Here is a 19,126-nt window from a genome sequence, read left to right on the forward strand (position 1 = left end):
GCTCCCACAGGGGGACCGGCACAGCGCCGCACCGCCCCGCCGGGAAACTCCGGCCCGTGCTTGGGTTCCGGGGCGGAGCGGGGCGGTCCCAGCGTTCCGGGGCTGGGGGGTCGCGGGGTGACCGGCACCCCACACGGGTGTGTCCCCAGGGCCACACGGCCCCCGAGCCGCCCCTCGGGGCTGGCGCACAAGCTGGAGAAGCATTGCGCAAGGGCGGGCGCGCTGCCGCCGCCAGCGCGTCCCCCGCGGGCCGGCTCGGGGCGCGTTCGCTCGGTCGCTGTTTGCTCAGTCGCTGTTTGCTCGCTCAAAGGCTGGTTTTGCTCTTCCCTTCCGCTCCACGTGATGCCTCGGGCCGAAAAGTGTTGGTGCTGGGCCGGGAGAGCTCGGCTGGTCCGGCATGAGGGTCGGCTGGGCGCTGCGGGCGCTCGCCGTGCTGCCGCTGGGGCTGTGCTGGCTCCCTCAGGTGAGTCCGGCCTCCGCGCGGCCCTCACAGAAACGCGCCCGAGAAAACCTTAAAAAAAAAAAAAAAATTTAAAAATAAAAATAAGAAGAGACGACCCGCTTCTAAGCCAAACTGCGTCCGAGCTCGCTAATCACGAAGATGAAGCTGCTCCCTCGTGGAGTAAAGCCATGAGGGTTTGGCTCTGGGAGTGCTGAGCTGTTTGCTGTTGTTCCTTCCAGGTCAGCTCCAGCGTAAGGATAGACTCATGGCCATTTGTTTTTAATCTTCTTTTTCTTCTTCTTGCAGAAATTCCTCAGCGCTTTGGATGGGGAAGATGTTCTGTCTTACTTTGGAACCAGCTCAGTGCCTGATGGTATGCAGGGCTCAGTGTCCCCCGGTTTAGAGCACATCTGGCCGGTGATTTGTAACCCTGTGTGGTTGGCAGTGCTAATTAACAACCGATTAACAGCCCCTGAAATGACCAGCATTTGGTGTTTCTGAGTCCCAGTGCAAGTGAGACAACTTGGGTTCAGTGTGAGTGGATGGAGAGATGTCTCAGAGTTTCCAATCTCTTTAAGGAGATGTGTTCAACCTCTTTGCACATTTCTGCTGTATGGGTGTTTTTCTTCTGGCAAAAGCTTTAGACTAAGGATAACTTTAAATACTTGTTAATTTTTTTTTTAAATAAATGCACAAAGATATTTGAATTCTGGGTCTGGATTGATTGATGATAGTTCAGAATAAAGATGTTTTGAAGTCTCAAATCCCTAAAGGAAGGGTGTTGTCTCCTTGTGAGTTCACCTAGTGCTCTTCCCAGTGTCTTTGCATTGTGATAATTCCCACTCAGTAATAGTTAAATGGTGCAGGAAAAAAACTCAGCCCTTTTTTAGATGAACTGTTCTCCTTATTGAGAGAGCAAAAGCTGCAATCAATTCAGTGCCAGTTTCTGTGTGTGTTCCCAGTCAGATTATCCTCACTTTAGAATACACAAAAGCACAGAAATTCTGTGAATGGCTGTGGCCACCATGAGCCCAAGAGGCCACAGCTGTCATTTTTAGGGTATTTTTCCTGGGGAAATAAACCTTACACTGGGGATTTGTGTATCATCCTTTCTCATAACTGCTCCCCTTGTTCTGGTCGTATTTCATTTCTTTCAGTACCCGAGTTTGTGGTGGCTGAGCCAGCTTGCCCTTGTAAAGAAGAACATTTTGGGCTGAGGCCCTGTCGGGTCCAGCATTGCTCCATCCAGGCCTGGGGGCAGCTCTATGCCTTTGAATTCCTAGAGGACCACGGCCTCCTTTCCTCCTCCTTTGTGAGCAGCCAGGTGGTGAACTCTTCCTTTATTTTACTGAAGAGATTCCCCAGGAGCTGCTTTGCGGGTGGAAAAGCCCTGCAGCCTCCTGGGGCCAGGAGCAGAGTCACTTTCTGTGAAGGGCAGCTGGTGAGTATGAGCAGGAGCAGCCTCTGGGGTTGGCAGCTTCATGCACCAAACGTGTGTGAACCATCCACTGAATAAATCTTTGCCATCCCCATGGGTAGCAAATATCTTTGGAATAACACAGAGGTGCAATTTTATCTGCTTCAGCAAGGAGTGGTCACTGTGGGTGAGGAGAAGGTTCACATCAGGCCAGTCAGGAGCAAAGATGTGGCTCTGCTGAAGGACCTCGGCTTCTCCAGCCCTCACATCCTCTTCAAAAGTGCTGCAAGAGAGGCAAAGCCAGCCAGAGGTAACAGCCATGGAGAGGGAGCCCTGCTGGAAAAGCTGTCTCCTGGAGCATTGCTTCCATGAGCTCAGAGGAAAAATCTGTTTACAAAATCACCAGAAGACTTGGAAAGGTTTCTCACCTCGCCGGGGTGTGCCTGGCGTGTCTGATGAGGCTGGTTGTTATTTTGATAGCACAGTTGTGTTGCTAAAGCTGCTGGCAGGTGAAAAACACCACCAGAAGTGGGAAAGCTGAGCAAGCCCCTGCAGAAGTGGACTTGCAGCTGAGTTATTGCAGCCTGTGGGGAGAGGGAGTGGATCTGTAGGACCTTTCATGGTGCATTTGAACCTCCTGGTGTCCCTCTGTGCTGTCCAGCAGGGTGGGCTCCTCCTCGCCTGCACAAGAGGGCTGAGGCAGCTGTCAAACATCTGGAGCTGATGGTGGTGGCAGGGCCAGATGTTTACTTGTACCACAGAGAGGACACGGAGCGTTACATCCTGGCCAACCTGAACATTGTGAGTGGCTCTGTGCCCCAGGCAGCACCTCAGGGTGGTTGGGGTCACCTGTCCCTGGTACAGAGCTCATGTGCAGGGCATTCCTCTGTGCTTCCCTGGGCATGAAATCCCCCAAATTCCCTTGTATAATAGTAAAAGAAGATCTTAGAGGATTTAAAACATACAGAGAAAATGTAGCTCTTAATTTCATTACTAATGTTGCAACTCAGGTAAAGAGTTTTCTCACCCTGTTGCTTTCAGTGGGATTGAGCTAAATCCACTGAATCCATCTTATGCTTCACATTTCACTGTTTTATTTCTGTTGCAGAATTTTTATGTCTCTTTTTTGCTGTTTATTAAGAATTTTTCTCTGTGTGTACAGCAGAAAAGTCTTTAGCATTCACTCTACCCTGTGAAGCTTTCCATGCAGATTGTTCTCTCTGCTTCAGAGTATCTGACAAATCTAAACACTTCTCACCTCTTGGCAGATTTTTTAACATTTGTAGTGCATATGTCAGTGTTGTAGTTACCTCTGTAATGAGTGCAGCCTCGTTTTTGGGAACAGGGCTTGGGAGTCCCTAAGGCTCATTGTTTATTGAATCCTTTCTGTCTCTTCTCAGGGAGCAGAGCTGCTCAGAGATGCCTCACTGGGGGCTCATTTCAGAGTTCACCTCATGCAAATGCTGGTTTTGAGAGAGCCAGAGGTAAGGGGAGGGCTGTGTTGGAGGCTTGCCCAAGCTCCAAGCTGTTTGGAATGTGCCAACGTGTACCTTCCCTGCAGGCAGAGGTGAACATCACCACCAACATCACCTCCTCCCTCATCAGTGTCTGTGAGTGGAGCAAGAAGGTGAACCCCCAGAACGACTCTGACCCCCAGCATGCTGACATTGTCCTCTACATCACCAGGTGCTGAGCTCCCTGCCCTGGGAGGGACTGGGAAATAGGATTAGGCTGTTTTATTCAGTTCTGCTTGTCTGAGGACGTTTGTTTTTTTAACGTGAAATCCTCATAAAATTGGAGCAGTGGGCACTCATGTCAAAAGTAATGTTGGATAACTGGCAAAGCTCAGATAAATTCAGCTGAATGTGTGACTTTTTTAGCTGTGAGGGTTCTTTGCTCTTTCCTCTTTATGTCTCCCTTACTTTAGGTTTGACCTGGAGTTGCCTGATGGGAACAAGGAACTTCGTGGAGTGACTCAGTTAGGGGGAGTCTGCTCCTCCTTCTGGAGCTGTGTCATTACCCAGGACACTGGCTTTGACCTTGGAGTCACCATAGCCCATGAGATTGGGCACAGGTCAGTAGGAGACTGCCAGAGCAGCCCAGTAGGTTTTATTCAGGGTAAAACACCCTCCAGTTTAAGAAAGAAGCAAAAGGACATCTTGACATAAAAGGGAATTCCCCGTGGATTATTCTAACCCTTTGGGTCACCATCACAGATTATTTTGGAAAGAGTCCCTTGCGTTTCTTGCATTCCTGCATGTCCTGTGACAATTGGAAGCTGCAAAGAGGAGAGAAACCCTTTGTGACAACAGTAGAAGGAAGGGCTGCAGAGGGAGCTCAGTCCTTGCTTAGAGAAGGGAGGCTCTGAGGGAATCCAGCCTTTGGGTTTCTTCTCCTTAGGGCTCTGTGCTGCTTCTGTTACAGCCTTGGCATTGCCCACGATGGAGAGGGGAATGTGTGCAGCAGCAGTGGTTACATCATGGGCTCAGCAGGAAACCACAACAGCATCGACCTCACCTGGTCTCCGTGCAGCCGGGAGCAGTTCCTGGCCCTTGTCAGGTAAGGGAATGGTTGAGTTCTTCAGTTTCCTATGCTGGGGGCTTAGGAGAGAAAAACTCAGTGAAGAAAAAAGTTTATTGAAAAATGAGGAACAGTAAAATCTTGGGGTTTGTTTATTTCTTAGCACTTGTTGCTGAGGTTAAACCCAGTTTTTGCTTCACGTTGCTGGAAGTGGCTTTGGTTGGTGCCTGACATGCCTGGGCTGGGTTGGATTTCTCAGACACTGGCTCAGCCTGCACATTTTATTTACAACATCAGAGCATCCAGGCACTGCAGGCTGTGCTGGCTGTGTGCAGGACAGGAATGGGATAGAACTCCAGCAGCAGGGAACTGTGAACATCTCCAGGCAGCTGCTGCAACTAAATCCATCCCAGCCCACAGCAAGCATATGTTGTCTGGGAAAGCAGCAGCCAACTCCCAGAGTGAAACTCAGCACAAGTCTGCAAACATGTCCTTGTCCTCACTACCCACAGCTGGGAAAGTTATTCCTCATGTTTCTATCAGTACAGGCCAAACAAGCTGCTTGAATGACCTGCCGGACATGGACGGCAGCATCCCGGGGTGGAAGCCTGGCTTGTACTATGGAGCAGATGAGCAGTGTAAAATTGCCTTTGGGAGTGTGGCCACAGCTTGCACCTTTGCTGACACCAATGTTGTAGGTAGAAAGTTTGTCTGTCTTGCTAAAGGCAGCAGGGAAATGTTCAGGAGCCAAAATTCGGGAGAGCTGGCTGGCAGCATTTTTATTCTGAAAGGATTGAAGGTGCTTTTCTTGGCAAAGCTTTCAAAATGTTTCCCTTCTCTTCATCGCCTCCTTCCTCCACATAAACCTCCTGTAAGGTTTGCACAGTTGGGTGCTGTTGTGCACAGCTGCCAGTGCAGGGTGCACCCACTCAGGGTCTTGCTTTGGGGAATTCTTTTTCCCTGGATTCCTCCAGCCTCCCTGCCATGGCTGAAATCCCTTTGTCTGGGAAGCACAGCGTGTTTAATAGCTGCCATCTGGACATGTTTTGTTAATGAGGAAATACTAAGGTGGGTGAAACTTTAATTGCTTCAGCTGATCATCTTCCAGCATTACAGCTGGTGATCACTACAGTGATGATCTTTTGACTTGCCCACAGCTTTTGCCCAATAGCAGGAAAAGTGAAGGAACTTGCATTTTTGGGTGTCTGGGAGAAAACCTGGGACGTGCCCTGTTTAGACTTTTGGGACTGTGTTGTTGAGCCTGACTCCCTGAACTCCCTGATTTTCTTGTCACACCAGGACATCTGTAAAGTTCTCTCATGCCACGTACAGCCAGCAGACAAATCCAGCTGTACTCGGCTTCTGGTTCCCCTCCTGGATGGAACTGAGTGTGGGATCAACAAGGTAAGGAGGCTCCCACCAGGAGTGGGTGTGGGGGCTGTGGGGCTCAGACAGAAAAGCTCTGTCAGTGTCTGGAAGGTAGCTGGCACTCACTGCCCCTTGGCCAGGGAGCTAAAACCAGTCCTGAACTGGTACCATTTTGTCCTGATCTTGCTCTTTCCATCTTGTCTTTATCTCTGGAGTTGCTTTGCAGTTCTACAGCCTGATACCTGAGCTCTCCTACTGGAAATGTCCTGCCTGCTCTTTGCTTTGACCCCAGCCTCATGTTAGACCCTAATTAGGAAGGGGACTCTTCAGCCTCTTGTCAGAAGGTGCCTCATTCACCCTGGGACTCTGTTACTGGCCTGCCAAAGACGGGGACTTGTGCCAACCTTATAGATCCCAGCCCTGCTGTGTTCAGTGCTGCCAGTTGTGTGTGTTCTTGATCCTAGTGGTGCTCCAAGGGTCAGTGCAGCTCTCTGGAGGAACTGAACCCCATGGCTGTGGTCCATGGGCACTGGTCTGCCTGGAGCCCCCTCTCCCCCTGCTCCCGCAGCTGTGGCGGGGGGGTGGTGCTGAGGCAGCGCTTCTGCAACAACCCCAGGTGAGCTGTGGGGACCTGCCTGTGCTCAGGGCCTCGGGGCTGACTCTTCCTCTTTGCCTGGGACAAACCTGCCTCTGCTGAGGAATTCTGTCATTTCCAGGCCTGCTTTTGGGGGGCAGGAGTGCCACGGTGCCAGCATGCAAGCAGAGATGTGCAATACACAGGTAATGGAGCTCAGCAGCATCTGAACTTCTGTCTCACTGTTGAACCCTTTGAGGGCTGGGTGTTTTGTGACTGTCCTTCCCACAGCTGACTGCTCTGGTAAAGATCTGGTGTACAGGCTCCATCTGTCTGACAGCAGGAGAGGTATTTGTGCCATGGAAGGCAGCAGGATTCTTTAATAGCCTTGTTCACATGTAATGAAGCATTTTCTCTATGCCCCATAGCAGGACAGATGCTGAGAAAATAGAGACTCACAATGATGGTTTTCTTCAGATGGGCTTTCTTATATTGTTCCTGTTTTCCTTATCTATTTATTTTGTATAAATTGCAAAGATATCAGCTTCCAAGCACAATTCTCTGCATATCCTGCAGCCTTCCTTTAAAGTGGTTTTCTTTCTTTGCAGTTGTTTGGGTGTTTTAATCACCAGCCACTGCATTTTGCCTTTAGCTTGAGGGTTGAATGTCAGTGCTCAGTCACTTCTTTCCTTACACAATTATCTCTCTGGGATCCAGGCCTGTCTGATGACCCAGCAGGACTTCATGGCTGAACAATGTGCAGCAACAAATTTAAAGCCACTGTACCTTGATGTAGAAACACCATCCTTTTATACCTGGACCTCTGCTGTTGGCTTTGCCAAAGGTAAGGAATGTCTGGAACTTCAGTTTGTGCTCATGGGCCTCTGTACTTTGGAATGAAAAGGCTGTTTCACTGAGTGGTTTAGTTTTCACATGAAACCTGGGTGCTTTCTGAGACATCATAGAATCTCAGAATGGTTTGGGTTGGAAGGGACCTTAAAACTCATCCCACCGTGGCAGGGACATCTTCCACTATCCCAGGTTGCTCCAAGCCCTGTCCAGCCTGGCCTTGGACACTTCCAGGGATGGGAGTCCACACCTCTCTGGGTTTTTTCCCGTTGCCTGATGAGCAGCCATGTGCCTTCCTGAAAGAGTAACTCCTTCCTTGTGCCTTCCTGCTCCAGGGGACCTGCTCTGCAAGCACATGTGCAGGGCTGTGGGCAAGGAGTTCATGGTGAGCCGTGGGGACAGTTTCCTGGATGGAACCAGGTGTGAGCAGGATGACACGGAGCACCACAGGGATCTCCATCTGTGTGTCATGGGCAGGTGCAGGGTAAGTGACTGGGGAGTCCAGGTGAGCCCCTGGCAGGTGATCTGCACCACAGGAGTCAGGGGAAATCATGCTAGGAAAAACCACAGTGTCCCAAACAGCAGAATGAGCTCTTCTCAGAGGAGAGTTTTGTTCTCAGTGTGTTGGATGGACTCCAAAAATCTACTGTTCTGTCTGTGCATCCAATGCCCTCTAGATAAGACATTCTGCTAATTATGCAGTAAACACACAGGGCTATCATCCCTAATCCAAGAAGCAATTGGTTTATGTGTTGGTGGAAGAGACATCATTAGCTGCTCAGCTTGCCTGCTGTAATTAGCCCCATAAAACGCTGCCTTGGAGGGAAGTTCCATGAATTGAATCACTGAGTCAGTGGCAAGATAAGGAGCAAAACCTGGGCATCACAAGTTGTCAGATTGATTTTTGGAGCATTGCTGATCAAAACTGAAGTCTAACTTGTGGAGTTTTTTCCTGGATTGGACCTGAGGAAGGCATTCTTTCCTGATGACCTTGGATACAACTCCCCCGCTCTGTCTGCATTTTAGGAACTGCTCAGTGCTGACCCGCCTGGATGTTTTCTGTTGTTTCTTTACATTCCCAGAATACTCTTTGTAAATTTTATGTTTTTCTCATTATCTTCGTGCTCACCATGTTTTGTGAAGTGTTTCCCCCTGTGAACAGCAGAGGGTGGAGGCACAACCTGTTCTGATTTTGGCTCTTTTATTGGCAGCAGTGATAAATATGCATGTTATGGCAGCTTCCAAAGCCTGGGATCAGTGGCTGCACCATAAATTCAGCAGTTGCACATGTTTTGCTGTTAAGCCTGCTGAGATCCTCCTGCAGCTTTGTGTAAATTAGTCTTGTTCGTGGGAATGGGGATAGAATCTCTCTTTTGAGTTCCATGGGACTGAAGTGATGTGAGCTAGGTTTGGCTTTGGAGCCTGGGGAGCTAAAGATTCCTTTAGAACCTGCCATTCATGTTTAGTGTTCTCTTGGGCTTTTGTTTTTTCCTCCCTTCCTCCCTCCCTCCAGGAAGTGTTCATAGAAGAGAACACAGAGCTTTGGGTTTAGGTCACAGGAGAGATTTTTTGGGCTGCTTCTTATGGGAAAGAAAATGTCACAGTTACTGAGAGCTGTGCTCTCAGCTAAAATCTCCCAGTCCCTGGCTTTGCACACTGCTGTCCAGTGGCAGCTCTAGGTACAAACACACCTTTTCCTTTGTTGTCCTCCTAAATCCAGATTCCAAATGGAAAGGGCAGTTGCAGGAGCTCAGGAATGTTGCTTTTGCTCACTTGTTTTCTCAGAGCAGGCCGGGCTGACAGACTCTCCCCTCTGCTCAGGCATTCGGGTGTGATGGCCAGATGGGCTCCAGGAAGGCCATGGATGCCTGCAAGGTCTGTGGGGGTGAGAACTCCACCTGCACTGAAGTGAGTGGATCCTACACAGAAGGGAAAGCTAAAGGTGTGTAGTCCTCCCCCTCAGGCTCTGTTTGTGTTCAGTCAGTGTTCCAAATCTGCTGTTTATTACTTCTCCCTTCTGCTTGGTTTTATTTTATGAAGGGTATGGAGATGGATTTTGGGTGGTCAGTGCTGAAGGAAGTAGACAAAATGTCTTTTTTTTGGTCATAATTCTCAGGATGTGGGTCAGAAATGTAACTACTTGGGAAGTCCCATAAATTGTTGGGTGATATCAGTTCACAGAATCATAAATATCCCAAGGGATCCACAAGGATCATTGGGTCCAACTCCTGGCCCTGCACAGGGCAACTCACCAATCCCACAATGTCCTTCAGGGGGGTGTTGTCCATGCTTCCTGAGATGTTAAATTTGGGAACTGGCCTGGCTCTTGCAGTCTCATGTAGAAATATTAGCAGAGAGCCTGAAAAGAACCAGAGAAATGTGAGAACAGGACACAGAATGCAGCTCAGTTGTGTTTGCTGTGTTACCATCACTGTGTTCAAAGCAAAGAGCAGGGTCAGGGTGGATTTAGGAGCTGAGCTGCAATCTTCATCCTTTCCCACAGAGTTTCAGTGATCTTTCTCCTTTCCACCCTTCCAGAGTATGTGACATTTCTGTCTCTGCCCTACAACACCACCTCAGTCCATGTCACCAACAGGAGGCCTCTCTTCACACACCTGGGTGAGTGGGATGAAAAGGAGAGGAGGGGATACAGGCAGGGCCAAAAGGAGTCTGTGTAAACAAAGAAATGGAATTTTTGGTGCTTCATTTTGCTTGTGGGAGGCTCTCCAGTGGGAAACTGTAGGAGCCACGCTTCATGGGACGCCAAACTTGGATCAAACTGGTTCCTCCCATGCACCAGGGGATCCTGGTGACCACATCATGTCTCTTAACCTCACTGCTCCTCTGGCTTCTCCAGCTGTGAAGGTTAAAGGAGAGTATGTGGTGGCTGGAAAAGGAAAAATCTCACTGAATGTCACCTACCCGTCAGTTCTGGAGGACAACCAGATCAAATACCAAGTGTTTCTCACCCAGGACAACCTGCCAAGCCTGGAGGAAATCCATGTGGATGGGCCAACACAGGAAGAAGTTGAAATACAGGTGAATTGAAGCAGCAGAGTTGGAAGGAGGCCAGTCAGAAGTGGCCTGGTTTGGGTGGCTTTGCTCAGAATCCAGGTGTGGTGGATTCCAAGGCTAGGGGAGATGGTGTTCACTGAAGAGTGATGGTATTCCTTTTCTTGGGGATGGCTGGGAGTGATTGGGTGGACAAAACCATGCTGAGTTAAACCTTCTGCTTGGCTTAGTCACTTTCAGTGCCCAAAATTCACAGGGTGGCTGCTCTGACTGCATCTGGTGGGACTGAGGCATTGCAGTGAGGCTCAGGATTGGATGGAAAGAAGGGAGACTGGCTTCTCCTTCCTCCATCCTGAGAAATAAATCAAAGTTTTCTTCTACACTGACCACAGTTTTTCCTTCCCCAGGTCTACAGGAGATACACAAAAGAATATGGCAATGCCACCAACCCAGACATCACCTTCAGCTACTTTGTCCCCAGGGAGAGCCTGACCTATCTGTGGATTCCTCAGCAGGGCCCCTGTTCAGTGACCTGTGGGGAAGGTGAGGCAGCAGGACTCAGTCTTTACATTTTATGGAGACTTCTCCTTTGGTCTGAACTGAATTTCAAAGCAGATTGCTGGAAATGATTGCAAGTATTCAACTGAACCAAAGGAAAAAGTGGTGGAGCTTTTAATTTAACTTAACTTAGAATTAAATTAACTAATCAGCAAATGAACTGAATCATCAAAATGATACTGAAAATGTTTGATCATGAAGAGGATTTTTAAATAGGTTTTAACTGAATTCTTGGTTTTAAGACGAAATAATTTTCTCAGATTTTTCAAAGTTACTGAAGACTGTAATTTGAAGTTGGCTAAATATCAGAAGTCTGAGACCAAAAGGGTATCTGGTGTCTAACTAAAGCCTCAGAGCTAATTATGAAACTTCCTTCTTTGAATTCTATTCCTGTGCCATGGCTAATCCGTTCTGTCTCCCTAAAGGAATCATAATGCAGATTGTAACAGCTCACTCTGATAGATGGCCTGACATCTTGTTTGCCAGATAATTCAGATGACATTGTCAGGCCTCTCAAGGCTTCTGTGACGAGGATTTAGAAAATGCAATAATGAATATTTATGTAAGTCAATCTACACAACTAGTTATGCCTGGAGAGCTTTTCTCCAGCAAATCCCCCAGGTGAACTGATTGCTGAATCAGTTCAGCCTGAAGTAAAGAGCTCAAAATGCTCCAGAGCCTCCAGCTAAGGCAGCCACAAACAGGAAAAAGAGTGAGAAACTCGGGACTTAAAATAACAGAAAGTTGGGAATCTGGGCTGAAATTGCACCTTGAGAGCTGAAAGTGATGCACAGGCCCTCCTCAGCAATAGTCATTATTTGAAAACAAGGAGGGTAGAGCAAAGATAAGGCTGCTGATGGATTCTGGACATCTGGTGCTCAGGGTCTTGCTGCTTGGGATTCAGGAATGCCTGGCTCTCCTTGTAGCCCATTCACTGAAAGGAGACTCCTTTTAGCTTTGCTTGTAATTTCTTTGAGTTTGACTTTTCATCTGCTTTGCTTTTTGTGTTCATTATTGTTAAAACTATTCTTTATAGCTGTAGCTTATGAATATTTCATTCCTTGCCTGCTGCAGGCACTGGAAGTCTCCAGTTTCTCTCCCAGTACCTCTGGTTTTGGCTGTTGATAATGCTTTTGAGGAGATTGGTGCTGTTTGAGCACAAGGGCTGTGTGATGATATTACCTGGTCACTTCTACACAATGGCATTTAAAACCTCCTAGAGTTTATTTTGCTGTCCCTCATCAGTCAGATCATTAGAAGTAATTTGTTCCAAATTATGATTGGTATCTTTGTTCTTTCAAACAGTTTAGAGCAACCTTCCCATTTTGGCAGTGGGTTATCAATTAAACTTCTCCTCTGCTAGCGTGCTCACCTTGGAAAATCACTTTAAAACTCTTGAGGGAGGTTATAGCAAAGAAAGGGTTTGTGTGTTTACAGGAAGTCTGAACTCCCACACAACCCATTTTCTTACCCAGGTGATAAGTAAAGCAAAATCACTGCATCTTCCTTCCATAACAGAGGGGAGCTGTTCACTTTGGGTTATAACTTCAATTCCTTTTCCTTTTGTGTCCCAGGGGTGCAGCCAGTGGCTCACGTGTGCTTTGATCAGACCAAGAATGAAGTAACAGAGGATCAGTGGTGTCTGGAGCTGCCCCAGCCCCTCCCAGAGCACAAGCCCTGTGCCATGGGGCCGTGCCTCTACAGGTTGGTGCTCCTGGGAGCTCAGCTCAATTCCTGCTTTGCTCTGCCACTTAACCCAGGCTCTCTGCATTTGTCTTGTGCAAGGTCAAAAAAAAAAAAAATATAAGTAGGAAGTAGTTTCCTCATAATTATAATGGGGTAGCAGATCCCAAACTGTGTTCTGTCTTTCCTGGTCCTGTGAGATAATTGAGATGTCAGCTGAAGGAATGGGAAATAGTCCTTGAGTGTTTTACAGTAATCTTCTAAATGAAGATATTTAAGGGTATATCCAGAAGAAGATGCCTCTCACATCCTTTCCAAGATGGTGCCAACAAAGAGGGTTGATCCGTGTGTTGATTATTTGGGAAGGAGGACCAAGAGCCAAGCCTGCCCAGACATTGCCCTCAGAGACCTTTTAGTGTTCAATAAAAAGTGATTGCACTGAGAACTACAGCCCCTTAGCTTAGGTGCTTTAAGTTCTTGAAAGCTGTCAGTGAAAGGACTTAAATTGTCCCCTCAGTCACATCCAGACAAGGCTTTTGAAGCAGAGGAGCTGAATACTCTGCATGACCCATTTCTGTAACCAGTGGCCTGAGTAAAAAACCTCCCTGATCCAGATGGGAAATGGGGTGATGCAGCTGCCTCCCATTTAGGTGGAAGATGTCTCAGAGAGATGAATGCTCTGCTGTCTGTGGGACTGGAGTTGCCCAGCAGAACCTGACCTGTGTGCAGTTCCACGATGGCCTGGAGACTGTGGTGGATGACAGCCTATGCCCAGCAGAAGAAAAACCCCTCTCCCTTGTGCCATGTGTGGTCAATGTCTGCCCTTTGGGCTGGGACAAAGTGAGTTTGCTGGCTTGGCTTTTCAGGAACCTCACTGGGAGCTTTACACTTTTGTCCACCAGTTAAGAACCACCAGCTCACTCCTGGAGCCGGGAGGGTGCTTTACACCACTGCTCTGCCCAGTTAAAAGTTCATCCCATCACTTTAGTCAGCTCCATCCCTCTTTAATTATGCTGCTGGATTCCTCACTTCATCGTGGTGGTTTGTTGAGGGCAGCTGTTTTTTGCTCTGTTCTGAGGAGGAAGATGCACACTCACTTCAGCCTCTGGAGTCACTTGGGCATGTCCAGCTGGAAAATCAGACTGTGTATGTCTGGAGCCCTGTAGCTGGGGAGTGTTCTGTCTCCTGTGGCAGAGGTGAGGCCTTTCTGTGCTGCAGGGAAATGTTGCTTGGCTGTAGGTGTGAGTTCAGTGCCTGGGAACCTCGGGGCCCAGCTGGTCCTTCCCCCTCTACAGTTCTAAAGTAGCTGTAATCACAGTTCTTTTGGAGCAGAATAATTTAGAGGGTGGTCTGGCTGTGCTTCAGAGCTGAGGGGATGAGTGCAGTAGGAGTGCCATGGCTTGGGCAGAGCTTGTTTGTTTTGTACACACAGATGTGACATTTCTGACCTATTTTCAACCCTTGCCTCCAAACCACACAGTCAGATTGCTTCCCTTCCTAGGTAAGACTCAGCTGCACTATGTTTGTGTGGCTTTTGACACCAAAGAAGAAACCCAGGAGGAAAACTGTCAGCCAGTGCCAAAGCCAGAGAGCAGGGTGGAAGTCTGTGATCTCAACCCCTGCCCACCAAGGTAAAGCAGTTACCAGAGACAATGAGACAGTGAGGGGTCTTTCCTTTCTCTCTCTGTCTGCAGGGACATGCTAAAGGAAGGGTCAGGCTCCTCTTCCCTTCTTTGGAAGCACAGCCAGTTGCAAAAACCATAGCACTGCTCCACACTCAGTAAACTGGTAGACCTCAGACAGCAATCAGGGTAGTCCTCAGAGTCTGAGTCCAGAGAAAAAACTGAAGATCTCTCAATCCCTTGTTACTCTGGGAAAGCAGGAACAAATCTATAGCTGCAAAAGGTGGTGACACGTTTGCCAGCTGTACAGTTTCCACAGAGCATCAAGGAAAGTAGCAAGAATTAAATACTCTCAGAATCTGGAGCAGCTGCTCTGAAGACTGAAGGAAATGCATTGCACTTTCCTTAGGAATTGTGGTGAGCTTGCCCTGCCCTCTTTGCTGTGGCACTGGAAAGCTACAGCAACTTTTCTTACAGGACGCCACTCCCAGGGGTCTGATCCTGATCTGAGAGTTCAGTGGTGTGTGTGTTTTGGAGGGAGATAAGATTGTTTCTTCAGTTAAGCCTGTGTGTGTCACTCTGGGGAGGGCAGAGTAAGGGTCAGTGTGGATTTGAAATCTGTGGGCTCCTGGCAAAATGGGAATGCCCTCTGTATCCAACCCCTAAGCTGCTCCAGCCTGCATTCCAAATACCATAGACCATGTGAGGCAGAGGATGAAGAAGGAGGAAGGGTGAGGGAACTGCAGTGGCTTTTCTGCAGTGAGAGACAGGGTGGGGATTCATCACTAACTCACTTTTCATCCTCCCTGCCCTGCCAGGTGGAAGGTAACCCCAGCTGGGCCCTGCTCCTCCAGCTGTGGGCTGGGCTTAGCAGTGCAGCTGGTCACCTGTGTGCAGACCCTGCATGGCCAGGAGGTCTTGCAGGAAGAACATTTGTGTCCTGTGGCAGAGAAGCCCCTCACCAGTGTCCCCTGTGTCATCCGCACGTGCTCTTACGAGTGGAGCTTCAGCGAGTGGTCAGAGGTACCTGCTCCCCCTCAGATGCAGAAGTTTTCCACCTCTTCCCTTCCCTGGAGGCTGCAGGGGAGAAATAACCACTTCTGCCTTGTCTGTTGGCTTCCCACAGAAATGCTAAACTGTTTCCAGGGGTGTTTTCCATCCTTTCCCCTGCCCTGTGTTTAGCAGCCGTAGGTTTGCTTCCCACCTTCCTCAGCTCAAGTTTTGGCTGCAGCTTAGAAATGGTTTTGGCATGTTTTCTCCTGGAATGCTGATATTTTGGGATTTTTTTAGGAAGTGGTTCTGCAATTTAAATATATAGTTTGGAAGGTCCCCTGGAAGGTGGGGTATCTTATAGCTGATGGAACAAGAGCACTGACAGGGTAAATGGTAGAAGAGCATCAGTGAACCCCCCCAGATCATGCATGAGCTTATCAATTAATTTATTTCCAAATACCACCTGGAATGCAGGGATAAAAGCCTGTGGGTTTGTTCTTCTGCAGTGTTCAACAACCTGTGGGAATGGCATTCAGACCAGGCAGGATTTCTGCCTCAGCTCTCTGACCCACAAGCCCGTGAACCCCCTTTTCTGCCGGCGCTTCCCCAAGGCCATCGTGGTGCGTGGCTGCTCCGCAGGGCCCTGTCCTGAGCAGGAGGGGACCCAGTCCCCTGGGGCAGAGCTGCAGCCAGTGCCACCAGCCACACACCTGCCCACAGCTGCCCCAGAGCACAGACACAAGGATCTGGATGTCCCTCTGTCTGCTGGGCCCTGGGAGCAGACAGAGCCCAGTGGAGGTGAGGAGGGCACAGTCAAAAGGAGCTTCTTGTGTGCAGCTGGGCGGTGGGGATCCTGCTGCCAGACAGGGATAGGGAGGGAATACATCTGGCTGGGAGGGAAAACCTGCTGTTCCAGCACGTCCATGTTACCTGAGCTAGGAACAAAGACTCGCTTCCCCGTGCTTCCCAAAACTCTTCTGACTTGGGAGCCTGTGGGACAGCAGCTCAAGGCTTCAGGGAGTGTTTAGACAACACTCTCAGGCACGTGGTGTGATTGCTGGGGTAGTCCTGTGCATGGCCAGGAGCTGGACTCCATGACCCTTGTGGGTCCCTTCCAACTCAGGATGTTCTGGGATTCTATGACTCTTCCTGTGCTTTACCCAGAATATGAACCTTATCTGTTCATTGTGCCCAAAGGGAATCATTTTCCTCTAGTTCCTTCTGGGTGTGTTTCTCACCTGTCTCTGCTCTCCAGGTGTCTGTGGAAACCTGTTTCTCAATGCCACTGGCATCATCAACATGACAGGCGTGGAGAGCAGGGACTGCACGGTGGCCATCGGGCGTCCCCTGAGGGAGGAGATCTCGGTGACCATCCTGGAGAGCTCCCTCAACTGCAGTGCAGGTACTGCCTGGAGCTCTGGGCTCCAGCCCGGCCCTTTGGCAAAGCTGCTTCTCAAGCTGCATCTTTTCTGATACCCTGAGAACTCTGGCTGCCTCAGCGCCTCTGTAATCTCTGAAACCACTTTTCTGAGTTTTCCTGTTCCACCAAGTTGTTGCCAGATGGAACAAAATGAAGATGCTGCTTGTCCTCCCCTCACACAGTGGTTTCCAACGTGTTTTGTTGGTAGATATGAGATGAAAGGAGCTTATGGGGTTAAAGAAGCTGATTGTTTTGGTCTGTTATAAAACTAATGTACCCTCTAGCTGGAATCAGCAGTTAGATTAGTTAACAGGCCTGTTCTCATGACAGATATTGATAAGATAGAAACAAGATGCAGAAATTACTTGATTCCAGACCTGTCTAAGAGAGACTTTGGCTTTTACTTAAAATAAAAGTGTTTCTAGGCCCTGTGCTCATCCGTTCCAGGTGAGGTCCTGCTGTTTTCTGGGCGAATGATGTGGCGGACAGGCTGCAGGAAGCTCCCTCTGTCCCTGATAAATTCCAGAACCAACACACTGATTGTGAAACAGCGTGTTGTGCTGCCAGGAAACGGGGTCATTCTGCAGTACAACAGCAGAACTGCAACCAAAAAATATTACCAAGGTACTGGACTGAAAGCTTTGCTCTTGCAAAGGCTCTCACAAAGGCTCACAGAGTTCCATGAATGGTGGTTGCCTATGGAAATCTATGGAAACCTTGCTTCATTTTTAGCAACTAAAAATGCCCTTCTTGAGGAGTGTTGGAATCAGTATTAATTGTGGACTCCCCCTTTGTTTTAAAGCAAACCCCCTACAGGTGTTTGCTGATGCTTGAAGGTCCCCAGGTGAAAATCCCTAAAGAAACTGTTCTGCCTGTGCTTAATTTAAATGATTTCTTTCTTGGAGGTGCTGGATACTTCTCTAAGCCATTTTCTCTCCTCCCTCTGCCCTGTCAGACTGTGACCAGCAGCTGTTTGGCCCCCAGGGTGAAATAGTGGCTCCTGTGGAGAGGCAGGAGGGGGTGTGCCGCACTTTCATCACGGTGGCTCCGCGGCAGCGCATCTCCATCCGCGCCCTCAACACTGACCTGGGCCCTGAGGGCAACCAGACTGACTTCAACTACATCCTGGTGAGGAGACAGCAACCCCAGTGGGATGATTTGGATGGGAGCAAACCCATCTCCATTAGAGATTTCCACCCATAGTTCAGTGACAAATCAGGGCCCATCTCTGATGGAAACGCGAATTTCTGATATCTGCTGTATTTCTTCTAACCTTTGTAGCACAGCTTTTCCCTGAGTGACCAATCTGCAAGTCTCCAGTGTTTTTTAGGCACTTATTTCATGTCTAGCCTGCTGAGATGAAATGGTTTGCTTTTTCTTCCTGCAGGTCCGAGATGTCAGCACCATGAAGACTGTGGTGTTCCGTGGGAAGCAGCAATTCCTTTGGCAGTCAACAGGAAGCCAAGCTGAAATTGAATTCCATGAAAATGTTAAGGATCACAGAACTCATTTCTGGGCTGAATATCATGCTATTGAGCCCAAATAAAAGCACTGCCCTGAGAAAGGCCCAGTTGCTCACCGCTGCCTGCTCACAGCACACATTTAATCTTCTTGCAACTGCTTCTTCATCTGCTGAGTAAGAACGATGTCTGCTGACTCCTTTGGGATCTCAGTCTTGATAAAGATCATACAAAAGACATGTAATCCCCAAATATTTAGCAAATCTTCCTTTCTGTCTGATTTGGTCTGCATTAATGCACTTACATGTCTGCAGGAGGTGACTTGGGCACTGGAGTGTGTCAGGGTCCTGCTTCTGTGCTGTGGTGGGGCCTTTTAGGAGAGTCATTTGATTTCTTGGTGTTCCAGTATAAATCTCTGTACACCACAAATAATGTTTTAGCCATTAAATTCACTCTCTTTCAGTGTAAATACCCCTCAAAACTGAGGCACAGTGAAGTTCTGGAATGGAGTAATGAAGGCAGAGATGTGTATGAGGATAAAATGCCAGCACAAGGAGATGTGTGGGGTGGGCACATTAGTGCTACCCTAGGACAGGTCACTCAAAGCTTGAATGTTTTCAGAAGTTGGCTGAACTGAGGTACTGCTGGGCAAGCCTTGGTGACAGCTGGCTTTATGTGGGAGGACTAAATGATGACATCCTGAGGTCTCTCCCCAGCCACCCTTTCTGTGGTTCTGCTGTTGGATATCTGATAGTGATACCACCACTTCTTTTCTGTGAGAAAATGAAAGAATTAATGCCAGGTTTGATGCCAGGTTTGACTCGGATAAGAACAGCAGCTGTGCTATCAATCTGTATCTTCATTTGACAAGAACTATGGCTGAGGCTGATGGACAAGCTGTGGCAGGAAGAGGGATTTTAGAGCAGTGGTAAATATTCACACAAGCTTCATTTAAATGTATTTTTTAGGTTATTTCTTTTTTTTAGCATCTTGAACATTGGGCTGTGCTTTGGTCCAAATCTGTCATCCTCCTCAAAATCACAATATACTGCTTAAAGGGTCTTTTCTGCACCTGGAGTCTGGCTGGACACATCTGCTCTTGCTCTTCATGCTGGATGCAATAAATGGTTCTGCCTGGGCAGCTTTAACCCTGCTCCTGCTTTCTCTCAGTTGGATTCTCTGACATCCTTCCACAACCACAAATACTC

General features: G+C 48.5%; 1 protein-coding gene across 6 annotated transcripts; it reads left to right on the forward strand.

The window, feature by feature from the left end:
* The first annotated feature begins 335 nt into the window (after positions 1 to 335).
* ADAMTS13 (ADAM metallopeptidase with thrombospondin type 1 motif 13) lies at positions 336 to 19,071 on the forward strand. 6 transcript variants are annotated; one of them, XM_030286348.4, is made up of 29 exons: positions 336 to 463; positions 749 to 815; positions 1,600 to 1,883; positions 2,028 to 2,169; positions 2,521 to 2,660; positions 3,260 to 3,343; positions 3,421 to 3,545; positions 3,787 to 3,933; positions 4,284 to 4,418; positions 4,923 to 5,073; positions 5,679 to 5,783; positions 6,212 to 6,363; positions 6,464 to 6,527; positions 7,039 to 7,165; positions 7,506 to 7,654; positions 8,992 to 9,112; positions 9,709 to 9,789; positions 10,028 to 10,209; positions 10,590 to 10,725; positions 12,315 to 12,444; positions 13,074 to 13,263; positions 13,502 to 13,619; positions 13,925 to 14,054; positions 14,864 to 15,068; positions 15,545 to 15,836; positions 16,294 to 16,440; positions 16,906 to 17,082; positions 17,414 to 17,586; positions 17,846 to 19,071. In XM_030286348.4, the coding sequence occupies exons 1-29, from the start codon at positions 398 to 400 to the stop codon at positions 18,002 to 18,004; spliced, it is 4,179 nt and encodes a 1,392-aa protein (XP_030142208.4). In that variant the 5' UTR covers positions 336 to 397; the 3' UTR covers positions 18,005 to 19,071. The 6 variants fall into 6 exon arrangements, with proteins under 6 accessions (XP_030142208.4, XP_030142211.4, XP_030142209.4 ...); XM_030286351.4 differs by having other exon boundaries at positions 13,505 to 13,619; XM_030286349.4 differs by having other exon boundaries at positions 2,524 to 2,660.
* Positions 19,072 to 19,126: the final 55 nt, after the last annotated feature.

Source organism: Taeniopygia guttata, chromosome 17 (assembly GCF_048771995.1).
Source record: "Taeniopygia guttata chromosome 17, bTaeGut7.mat, whole genome shotgun sequence".
Taxonomy (NCBI): Eukaryota; Metazoa; Chordata; class Aves; order Passeriformes; family Estrildidae; genus Taeniopygia; species Taeniopygia guttata.